The sequence below is a fragment of the Lepisosteus oculatus genome, chromosome 7 (assembly GCF_040954835.1).
Source record: "Lepisosteus oculatus isolate fLepOcu1 chromosome 7, fLepOcu1.hap2, whole genome shotgun sequence".
In the NCBI taxonomy this organism is placed as follows: domain Eukaryota; kingdom Metazoa; phylum Chordata; class Actinopteri; order Semionotiformes; family Lepisosteidae; genus Lepisosteus; species Lepisosteus oculatus.
This window is the reverse complement of record NC_090702.1, coordinates 45,411,145-45,423,188: the sequence shown is the minus strand read 5'-3', so window position 1 is coordinate 45,423,188 and position 12,044 is coordinate 45,411,145. Positions and strand designations below refer to the sequence as shown.

The window sequence follows — 12,044 nt, the reverse complement described above, 5'->3', positions numbered from 1 at the left end:
ATAATGTACCAAACAGATCCTTATGCAAGTATGACAGTTATAATTACAGTAATAAAGGAACAAGGCCAAATAAATTTGTTATCCAGTCCAGTAGTTCTGTATCTTACTGGGAGTAGAAAAAACACTTCATAGAAGAGACTGTCGCAGTGGAAACTGCTGTAGTTGAACATAACTATTGAAGTGTGGTTTATGGATTTACAGAAACCTCAAAATTGCCATGTGGACATAAGGGGTATATGTGGTATATATTCTCAAATGGATAGTTCAGTATTTCTATTATCGATCCTTGAAATGAAATGTTATGTGTTTGTCAGCTCGCATTCTGATCCTTCAGTTGCAGAGTGCCCCTAGACATGTTCCCAGTTTTTCAGTGTTGATTCATTCAATCATTTTGAAACTTCACAATTTTATTTTCTAAGGTGAAAGCCAAATTTAAGTCACAACTGATCATAATGTTGACCATAGAATTGAAATCAAAGATAGTCAAATGCAGAAAAAAAATAGACATTCAACTTTCTGGTTTTTGTGTTGGCCTTTTAAGTGAAAATCAAAGAAAACTAAACTATGCCTACTGCTTTGCAGCGACCTTTAAGTGATGGAAATGTTGATGTGCCAAGTGACGGAGTATCTTTCCATAGATTGGAGTCCGAGATCCTGCCGACCAGAAGAAAGTTCTGACTGCAGTACAGGAGATGCAGCTGGATAAGATAGAAATAGACAAGTTTGCAGGACTGGAAAACTTCGACAGCAGGTTCTTTACACAGCTAAGCCATCTTGTGGGAAGGGTATATGTTTCTCCACTTAAGTGTATGTCAGATCACAATCAATGATTATTTTGTTGTCTAAAAGCCACCAAAACAACTTACACATAGCTCAATATTATCAGCCACCTTTTGCAAGGTGTAGGCTACACATCAAATTTTGGACTATATGCCCTTCTTTAAAAAACAAATATGAGTCAGTTACAGTTTCTAAACGAAACGCTTTTCAGTCCCAACTTACTAGTTGAAAGGTTGATATCTTATTCAAATCACTCAAGCCTCAAGCAGTTTTTCTATATCCTGTCAGATACTTACAAAGATTGGGTACTCTTATACAGTAAATGTATTTTTTCAATGTTTTCATGGTACTATATTTATAAGGTATCAATCCTAGATAGAGGACTGCTGAAGGAAAACGGAAGGTGATTGGGATTTTCACATGTGGGTTTATTTATCAGTATGATACACTTATAAAATGACTACTATTAAATTACTACATTATGTTTTTCTTTTTGTATGATATTGTATTTTCAATTTTCTGATTTTTGCAGGTTTAACTTTAATGAAATGGACAGGTCATAAATCAAACTTGCTTTTTTTTTTAGCTAATCCAATTGTTAAATAGACTGAGAAATGGAAAAATTAACTTTAGCAAGTTAGCAAACTAACCCACACTGGGAGGGTGCTAATTTCACATAATTGTGATGGACAGAAAACCTGAACTGCTTCATGTTAGTCTACACTGCACATACTCCCTTTAGCGGTACTTTTATATTCTCTATTCCTCCTGTAAAACAGTGACCACCTGTACAGTGGTTCCAGGACAGTGTTTCTGTACTGTAGGATATCCTCTTAAAAGAATCTTAGATATAAACAGGGCTGAGATCAAGCTGCCTTAGGCCAGCCTGTCAGTGATGTGTTAGTGATACTTTAATTTAAGCAGAGGACACTAAGGTCCATAGTTTAGCGAAAACAAGTACTATTGTTAATCAGAAGAAAATCTACACACCAGCAGCCATATCACCCTGCAACTCACAACTGAAAACCTACTGAAGCTCAGCATCTGTGAGCCTGGGAAGACCTCCCAGGAGACCTCTTGGGGAAAAAACTAAGGTTGCAGCTAGAAGAGGTATTAGAGGGCACTCACCTAGGGTCTGTGTGGATCCTAATGCCCCAGTATAGTGACGGGAACACTTTATTGTAAAAAGGCGCTGTCCTTCGTATGACACGTAAAACCATGGTCCTGACTCTCTGTGGTCATTAAAAATCCCATGGGGCATTTCTTAAAAAGAGTAGGGGTGTTACCCCGGCATCCTGGCCAAATTTCCCATTGGCCCTTACCAATCATGGACTCCTAGTAATCCCCATCTCTGAACTGGCTTCATCACTCTGTTCTCCTCCACACTGAGAGCTGATGTGTGGGGAGCGTTCTGGAGCGCTATGGCTGCTGTCACATCAGCCAGGTGGATGCTGCACATTGGTGGTGGTGGAGGGGAGTCACCATTACCTGTAAAGCGCTTTGAATGGAGTGTCCAGAAAAGCACTATATAAGTGTAAGAATTAATAATAATAATAATAATAATAATAATAATAATAAAAATAATAATAATAAAAATAAAAATATGCATTCAAGGAGTGGATAGAGGTATTTATTTCCTGTGCATTAATTTAGTGGCATTGCCTGTGCACACACATTGAGCAATATAGCAACGATTCACATAAGCCACCACGTATACAAGTATTTATTTAATAGACAAAGTACAGAAATTTAATGAGCAAATGTTCTTCATATATGCATGCTTAACACATTTGCATTGACTTGTCAGTTACAGTACATGACTCACTCATAATATTTCCACCTACTGTATGCTTAGGAATCAGTTCATATTTGAATTGCATGTCATACTTTTATCATTGAAATACAGTTTTGAACAAATTGCTTACCTACAATAATAAGTAAGAACTGGAATTACCTGTAATTTTTTTCCTGTTACACCCATGCCAATTGGGAATCAAAAACTTGATTTCACAGGAGAGGAAACTTGCTCTCCACCTGTTGGATTCACACTCTGGTAGCTCCACAGTACTTTACAGTAGAGTTAGCCCCAGTGGGAGTGACTAGTTTTTCTCGGAGTGCATCTGGAAAGCCCTGAGAGTGAATGTTGAAAAGCCAAGGACACAGGTCAGACTCCTAAGTTGGTGGTGTTTGCCCAGTTGCGTACGGTCAGTTGCACTGTCTCAGTTTCAGCTGGAGAAGGACAGAGCTCACAGGTTTCAAGTGCTGATTGAGGTCAAGTTGCATTCTTAATGCATTTATTGGCTCTGCCACTTGGAATACCTACTGTACAGTAATAACCCAGCAGATGTTTTTCTATTGTCCTAACTGTTCCGTCACTCTTGAAACCTTTCATTGTCTTGTTTCTGTTCATAATTGCCTGGATTACAGTATATATCACATCCGTTTTTGGACTGTTTCCAGTGTAACTAGTGCTTCACAAAAATGAATGTGCAGGTGTACTGTACCTCACCCTGCACACGAGGTTCCAGAGCAATTTGTGCTAAATGAAATGAGTGTTAAATAGGGTCACAAATACATTGAGTTACTGGGAGAAAGTTCCAGAAATGTGAATCAAACTTGAAAATGTGCTGAAATTATTGTAGAACTTCAGAAATGGGCAGGGGCAGGGAACCAGACTCTGGGAGTTAGTTGAGGAGCATGTTCTCTGATGGAGTTTTGCTGTAGATTTGAATGATCCACTCACAAATCCACTTTCTCACCTCTTCCAGTTCAGGGTCGTGAGGGATTTGTTTTTTATCCATTATAGCATTTGCTTTGTACAACAAATAATACATTGCAATTTTGCCAATAATCTTGGCTGATTATATTTAATTTTTTTATTTTAAAATTAATTCAATCAACTAAAGTTATAATGTTTATCTGCATAGCATTGTAGTGCAAACGTCAGGTTAACGTGTATTGCTCAAATAAAGTAAAGGTTGTGATAACTTTGCGTTCAAAGAGATCATAAAGATTTCTTTACCTCGCTGACCCTTTGAGTTTTCATGCTTCTAGATAGTATCAGGCAATTTAAGAATATTTTAATACTTCAAATTTTATATTCTGGCCTCTAAACTGTTTTGAATTCCTTAAAAATAAGTAGGACAATGGGCCATGGAAACAAAATCTAAAGAATTGTAGACAAAAGTTAATATTTTGAAAAAGGAAAGGAACTGTATGAAATACATTTTTGTAAATTGATGTGCATTTGAGGAATGTGACCCTTTGATTTGATCTTAAGACATGTTTACAGTGCTGGTGATCTTACCATTTATCCAGGAGTAAATACATTAGTCAGGATAAATTAGTCATTCAGTCATATAAAAACTAACAAGGAGAAAAGTGAACTCTCTTTCTATCATGCATGAAATAGTAACTTTCTAAAACTTGACAGTGTTTACGTAAGGAACTAACAAAGTGCTAAAATAAGAGATCCCTGCTGTTCAAAATGCAGTATTAATATAACACAATTGACAACTCTGTATCTTAGTGATATTTCATAGAACTGACTGTAAGATTTCTGATGTGGAGTGAGAGTGATAAAAATGTGTTTTTTTTTACTTAGCTTATCCAGACATATGCTTGAAACTGTGTTAAATGAAAAACGTAGAAACTCATTACGAGAGATTTTACACTGGCAGAACTACAGTAATCTGCAGGTAAATTTTGAAGGGTGAATTATTGCTCTTTACTAACATTGGTGGTCAGTCTCCTTGCTTTGGAAAGATTGGACAGGCACTACAATCGGAATGCAAAGGTTTTGATATAAAGATGAGCTAAACCCTCTTTTAAACAGCTTGGCTGTTCAGGTCTTTTCAATGAAGCTCAGAGTGATAAAAGCACAGTTAAAAACACAGCCTAGCCTATATTCACAAAGAAGCACTAGGTCTCTGAAGTTCTGAGTTATGCATGCTGAAAGTTCCCCTTTTAATTTTCATTTCTCTCTTTTCCTCTGCTTGTTAGCCCCTCCATCTAAAAATCTTTCCTTCTGAGAGCAATGGCCAAAGCCTTTTCTTTTCTTTTTGAAATGTACTCAATAAATCACACTCCTGTAATTTCAGGTCAATATAATTTTTTTGTTATGGTTTATTTGTCAGTAATTAGGAATCGTATGTTTACTGCAGAATGCATATACTGTAATACGCTTTGATATCACTTCTGTTGTGACCTCTTCAATGTGACTTTTCTGTTGTAGACCTTTGAAATTCAACTGTCGCAACCTAAATGAAACAACTGATGAATATTTTTTTCTATGCCTATTCTGTGCCATAATGTTATTTTCATGAGTGGGTATTTCCTGTGTGTTTGTTTTAGCAGTGAAGAACTGTACAATTTCCTCATCAGTCTACAACAGCAATGCATGTACTTGACAGAGACGGTTCAGGATGTCATTAACAGGGTACCAAGACATGTAAGCACGGTAATGAAAACTCCCCAAAATTGGTTAATTTTAGTTAACAGCCATGTACAGTGAATTAATCTATATTTCTCTGGAAAATTGATGTATATTTATTTGTTTTCTTAGATTTATCAACGTTGACAGTATGGTAATACATTGACATTGTTGCACTGACTTGAAAAATTGGTTCTGACTATATTCTTAGATCATTTAATTATGTAAATATCTGCTGATTTAAAAAAGGTAAGAAAATAAGCACATACTGTTCAGTAAGAGCAGTCATGCTTACGTAGTTTTATAAATGTCATTTGTTCTGTGTCATATTTTATCTTTAGGTTATTGTTTAATTCATGTTATCTAAGTTATTGCAGTTCCAAAAATCTCGCTACTTCACAATTTTGGTTGTAAGTCATTGTTTTAATCAAATATTCATCCTTCCCATTGCAGCGAGTCCTAAGCTGGGATCCGAAAAGGGAATCACAGTCTCTCTGCGATAAACTGGTGGCACAGACGATGGACTTGCATAAAGAGATGATTTGCTTACATAACCTGCTTGACAAGGTATAGTGAATAGGCAGCCAATTCTTGTTAACTAGATAAGCTGATACTTATACACAAGAGTGCTGGATCTGGGGGGCCTTTGGTTAAACACTTTTGATCAAGAACTGCAGATGCCATCATAGAACAGGCAGTTAAGAGTGGGTGGAAAAGGTCAAGGCACTGTTAACAGCACGTATTTCAGACAGGCTTTGACAACAAAGAGACACGATCTTGTCAGAAAGCGTTGCTTGAACTAATCGACTGAGAGAAGACATGGTGGTGTCAGGATCTAGCTGTGACAGCTTCAGTGTCAGACAGGAATTTGCTAGTGAATGGAGCCATTTGGAAATCTGGTAGCTGTCCTCTGGGTCCTTCTCTTCTGGCACTGTTTTGTAATGTTTTTAACCCATCTTTTATCATTCATCTGATCTCCAGTGTTCATTTCCCCTTTAAGTGCATTAGGAGATTAATGGTCTCCAAAGTATTTAAGTAAAATATTAGTCTTGTGAAGTATGTGTATGTGCAGTAAATAATGTTACTTTGGACACTAAGGCTTTAGATCTATAGTAGTATGTACAGGAAGATAAATATATTTTTTAGAAAATTAGCTTTATATGTCTTCACATTCTAAAGTGTTTTTTTAGGTTTCAGCATAAAACTCATGATAGAGGAGGCTTAGAGGCCTATCTAGTTCTCTGGCTGGAGCAGTGGTTGTACTCCATATTCCACAGGTTGCAAGTACAGATTTGGTCTGTGCTTTTAGCCGTGTCTGTCATTTTGCATCTATGCATCGACGCCAACAAAGCCCCTGTCACCTTACGTCACATATTGGAGTGAGGATTGGCACAACATTGGTAACAGGGACGTCACGGAATAAATTCCCTGTGATTTAGAATAATCAGAACTGATAGTGGTTAACTTCTTATAGCTCCTGAGGTAGGACTGTTTCAACCTGTGGAGGGGGTACGGCCCCTATTTGGGTTAAAAACAATTCTTTAAAAGCAAAAAAACCTTTGGAACCAGTGTGGTACACCCACCAATTCCCACCCAAAAGGATTTTTAGTCCTAGAATCTGAAAAGAACCTCAATAAACTTGCAAAACATATGACTCGCTGTTAAATAGGTGTATTTTTCGGCAGTGTAAGATGGATAATAGAAAAGTGTTTCATATACTGTAGTAGAAACACTATAGTAGGTAGCGAGAGTGTGAGACTGGGAGTTGAAACATGAATCTAACATTGGATATCATATAATTTTGGAATCTTTTATTATGTAGTTATAATTATGTAGAAAAATAATTTGTATTAACATATTGCTGATTTTAATGCAATTCTGAAAGGAATAAGGACATTGCCTTTGGTTGATTTGCCACCAAATAATGCATCTGTAACTGGGAGTTTCCATGGGTTTGTGTGCAGCCAGGCTTGAATGAATATAAATTCATTCAGGGTTTCCGCGGGCTTCCACAGACCAGTAACACCTGTAACTAGTCGCGTGCCTGAGGATTTGAAGTGTTAACTGTATGTGGTTTGCATATTGGGCTTGTATTAGGCTGTGCAGCATGTCACAGAGGTACTGTTTATTTTAAGCAAAGATGTGATTTGGGATCTTAGTTAAAGATGGCAAGAAAATGCATTGTGGACATAGCATATAGTAGAACTGCTACAGAATGCAACACCTTCAAATTATTGGAAGTGCTTTCAATGGAGCCTTCTCCATATTTGAGAGAGATCATAATTGGCTTTATTAAAGTTTGTGTGCATATTAGTATGTTTGTATACAGTATGCTACACTAATTAGTGGGATTTAGGAGAGAAAAAATTACAATTTTACCTGTTGAAGTCCACATTTTCAGAGACTAAAATAATTTGTTTTTCTATGTTCATACAGATAACTGTTCTCAAATTATGTCAGGTAAAATACCACAAAAAATGTGGAAAAAAAGAGACAGTTGTGTCTATCTTTGTTTGAAATTATTAAAACAAATTAAAAAATTTAAAAGAACCAAATAGATAGAGCTTGTGAAGATGTCCGGAAAAGTTCATATCAGGGGACTGTCATATAACAAGATGCTCCCTTGCACCTAGGGCATGTGAATTTTCTCACAATAATAAAAGAACACGACGGTGTTTAAAAACAAAATCACACCATTTGTTGTGCACAAAATAGAATTCCAAGCCTTAACTTTTTGTTTTCGTGTGGGCAAACAAAATGCAATCAATATATTTTTTAAAGTTAATCTGAAATGCAAAAAAATATATATTATGTATTATATATATATAAAATGTTATGGTTAACATTTCAAGGCAAAAATTAATCAAACATGGTGGGAGATTATTCCTTGGCATAATCTGCAGATCTTTTTCAGGTTAGGGGGAAAACCATTTTCACCAAAGTAGTTCAACAGTGAAATCCCCCAAAATGATCAAAGTGTTAGGGGTTTTAATCCCCATGTTCGCTGTGTGAGTGATACCAATGAATCCTCCACAGAGAGGCTCTGGGTCCACAGCAGCACTGTTATAAATGATTCAGGTTTATCCCACTGAAAGAACAAAATTAATTCCCTATGTGATAAACCTTGAGTAAATTTGCGCATGTGTAGTTACCAAATAGTGAGCACTCTTAATGGAAATGAATGACCTGGGTCATGACAAACTCTCCTGCCTTACAGTATGGTTCAGGCATTAGCCCTACTAATGAGCCACATCTGAAGATGCACAAAACTTAACAAAGAAATAACAGAGACAGCTTCCCAGCAAGGCACGGGACCATACTGGAAGAAAGAACACAATCGTTACAATACATTTACAGATGCAGAAATCACCGGGTCAGATTGAAAAGTTAAAAACTTTGCTCTCTCATACAACCCTCATGTATTTTATATACAGTATTTACTATGCTCGTCACACAACTGCTTCGGTCCATGTGTAAAGCAACATAATAAAATAATTAATTCCTGAAAAGCAGGAGCGTTGAGCGCTCCCCGTATACAGTACACAGGGGCTCACATTGATCATAAACTTGAAAAAGATGTGCCTGAGGTACTTGGACACCAGGTACCCTGAAGAATGTCAACTTTGAGTCAAGCTATGCAGAAGACCGGGACCTTAAAACTAGCTAAATGTAAAAAAGCTATGCGAGAATCAGAATTTGTCAGCATTGAGGTGAGGTCGCGTGAATTTATTAGACATACAAGAAAAAAAAAACATTTGTTTTAAAATGTCTGTCTTGAAATTACCTCACAAGCCTAGGCAATGATACATATGAATGTTGGAGACTGACTGTAAGTTTGCAAACTAAATATCAATGATTAGAGTATTTTATTTATTCACAGTTTTGCTCTGCAAGAGTTGTATTCTTAAATGTTTTTAAACATTCATTTATAATAATTAACTAATTTTAATTTATAGCGGTCCATGCAAATCCAACATGACCATTTTTATTTTATTTGGATTCCTGAATTTTACTGTAATGTTTTACTTTCATTTTAGCTTCAGACTGTTAACCAGTTAGTTGACTGCCAGGTACAATTCTATTTCATTTCTTGAAACAAATCCCAAAGCTAATATATTAATATAATGGAAAACTGATTCGAATGTTCACCTGTTGTTCTATGACAATGCTGCAGCTAAATTTCTTACCTGACTTTACAACAGGTTATTGACCTCTGTACACATATACAGTACCTGTGGATCGTGTGGAGTCTTATTCTTCTGCTGTGGACAGTGAAGTGTATCTTCATTTTTAATCTACAGATAACAGGTTGAGCTGTATCAATAATTATCTTAATATTCAAATTTAAAATACTGCAGATACTGCAGTGAAAAAGACCCGCTGCTTCTAAACTATAGAGACTGGCCTTTATGCTGTGGACTGTTTCAGTGGTAGGAAAGTTGAGATGCTCTTAGTGAGGACAACATATGCTAAAGAAACAAGTAATAGGTTTATTCCATGCTGAAAAGAGAAGAAAGAAAACACAACTTTTCGGCCGTGGAGCCTTCTTCAGGTGGGTGAAGAACCTGAAGAAGGCTCACACACATCAAGAACGCTCCATGGCCGAAACGTGTTTTCTTTCTTCTCTTTTCAGCATGGAATAAACCTATTACTTGTTCCTTTGCAGCCTACGCATGCTGACGCAGCTGCTCACCTGAACTACTATATGCTAAAGAATACACATTGATATCAGTCCAACAATTTGACACAACCTTCCTTATGTTTCTAACTGAATTCAGTGTAATGTTTTGATCATGTGTGATTCATGTGTGGCATGAGTCTGATATGGAGGAATCAAAGCTGAAAACAAAGCTCCGAATTCCCCAGAACCTGTTGTTTCGCTTCTAGATGAATCAAGCAGAAGACCCTTGTCGCCTTCCCTTGCCTGGTGCATGCGTCAGCTGGAGAACAAAAACCCTGAAGAGGGTACTGGCCGCCTTGTTTGGAGTTGGGTTGCTTTTTTGTTACACAGTTGCTAAAAAAACATAGATCCTTCTGTGTGTGCATGTTCTGTTATTCTCCAGCCAGTGCGATTACAAGGACAGAAAATCACATTACATGAAGCACAAATGACTAAAATTGCCAGAGAATATCTGTTTCCTCCTCTTTTGACATTTAAGCCTTTTTTTCTGAAGCGTATTGTTAATTGAATGTGATAACATAGTTATATGTTAACTGTACATTGAGTGATATAAAATAAATTACTGTAGCTTATCGGGTGGTATTTTTCTTTTGATCTGTTTCTCTCAAGCAGTGGTCTGTTCGTGATGTCTTTTTTTTCTTGATAATGTTTGATTGCTGCATTTTGCAAGGTTTACCTTGACAGTATGTATACACGCGAATCTTGGGTATGTAGATTTATGAGTGTTATCAGATATCACTTCTGATTTCTGTTTTTGAGTCATTTGTATAATGGTATAGAAAGCGAATGTTCACCTGATCTGTTCATTTTGTGCTGATTTCCATGTATGACTGAAGACTTTTGTTGTGCTAATGCACTTTGCAGAATTTAAAAATGATTTAATTAGTGTGAGCAAGTTTAGGAATGGTTTCTGCCGTCATTGTTAATGCTTTTTTTTAAACCACAGTTTTAGATTTACAATATTAAATTTATGGGGAAACCTGCAGTGTAAATTAATTTGACTTATTACTGGAGTTATAGATCAAACAGTGCATTTATATGGTAAAGTTCACTGTTGTAATTCTGTCCTTATACTGTATGTTTATTAAGCCATTGGTGTAGACTGTACTAATGGTAACCCTGTAGTGATTCCTTAAATAAACATAAAATCTGGCTTAACAAACCTGGCAGTATTTCTGGACCTATTTTTCTCCAGAAATGCTGAGCATATCCATACCTTTTTTTTCTCTCATGTAAAAAAGGATATTTGCTGTGATTGTGTGCTTTCATTACAACTTGAACTTGTAGCTGTAAAAATAAAATTCTGTCTTCTCTTTAAACCTCTTAATTTACAAAAAATGGCACAGTTAGCCTGAGTCAGTATTGCCAGTACTAGCTAGAGGCATAATCCTGGGCAAATGAGCCACAAGTGCTACAGACCAAATCAGAACAAATTGGCAACAATACCAACCATATAACCCAAACTATACTTGCTTAAATTTAGTTCGGTAGACACTGTCCTGTTTTTTTGCAGTTTTTGCTGAAATAAAGAGACTTTCAACTTAGTTCATGCCTTTTTAACAAATTTCTTTTGTTAGGCAGAATTTGTAAACAAAAATTACAAAAATTAGTTCTGTAAGTATGTTATTTTTATTTTACAGTTAGAATTCCTATTTTATAGACTTTGAAATATATGACCACTGTGCTACTATATGTAACAGTTGTCCACGAATAGCATCCTTTTAACTTCTTGCAGTTTAAGATATAAGATTAAACTACTGTATATTCAGTTTCTCACTTCCAGCTGTCATTTTGTTAACCCTTAAAGTAGTTCTAGGCAAAGCATTGCTTGGAAATGCAATAAATGTAAAACCATTCAAAAATGTGTGTGGAATTGTCTTTCATTAAATTGTGTATATGCTGATTGTTTCAGCTTTTGAGAAGCTAAGGATAGGGGATTCCAATTTGACTGTTAATCTTCTTCATCTCCTCGGCTGACAAGACCCCCAGATACAAAGAAATCGTTCAGATTAAATCGGTTACGTAAACTGGAGATCAAAGACTGCGGAAACGCGGTGTGACAATTCCACAGATCGCAAAAAGTTCAAAAGAATGTTATAATCCAGTTTAAGTGCGCACATCACTAATAAAGTATACTTTTTCCTAAATAAT

At 36.3% G+C, this 12,044-nt stretch overlaps 1 protein-coding gene across 4 annotated transcripts in view; it reads left to right on the top strand.

Annotated features, from left to right (window-relative positions):
* The window catches only part of asz1 (ankyrin repeat, SAM and basic leucine zipper domain containing 1), a 32,145-nt gene extending 20,117 nt beyond the window's left edge, over positions 1–12,028 (top strand). Inside the window, exons 10-13 of one of the 4 annotated variants that reach the window (XM_015352365.2) lie at positions 639–751; positions 5,134–5,239; positions 5,666–5,779; positions 10,100–12,028. In XM_015352365.2, the coding sequence (XP_015207851.1) occupies positions 639–751; positions 5,134–5,239; positions 5,666–5,779; positions 10,100–10,240 (474 nt within the window). In that variant the 3' untranslated portion in view covers positions 10,241–12,028. The remainder of the gene's footprint in view (positions 1–638; positions 752–5,133; positions 5,240–5,665; positions 5,780–10,099) is intronic. The other 3 variants (XM_015352363.2, XM_015352364.2, XM_006633330.3) reach the window with 3 other exon arrangements.
* The last annotated feature ends 16 nt before the right edge of the window (positions 12,029–12,044 follow it).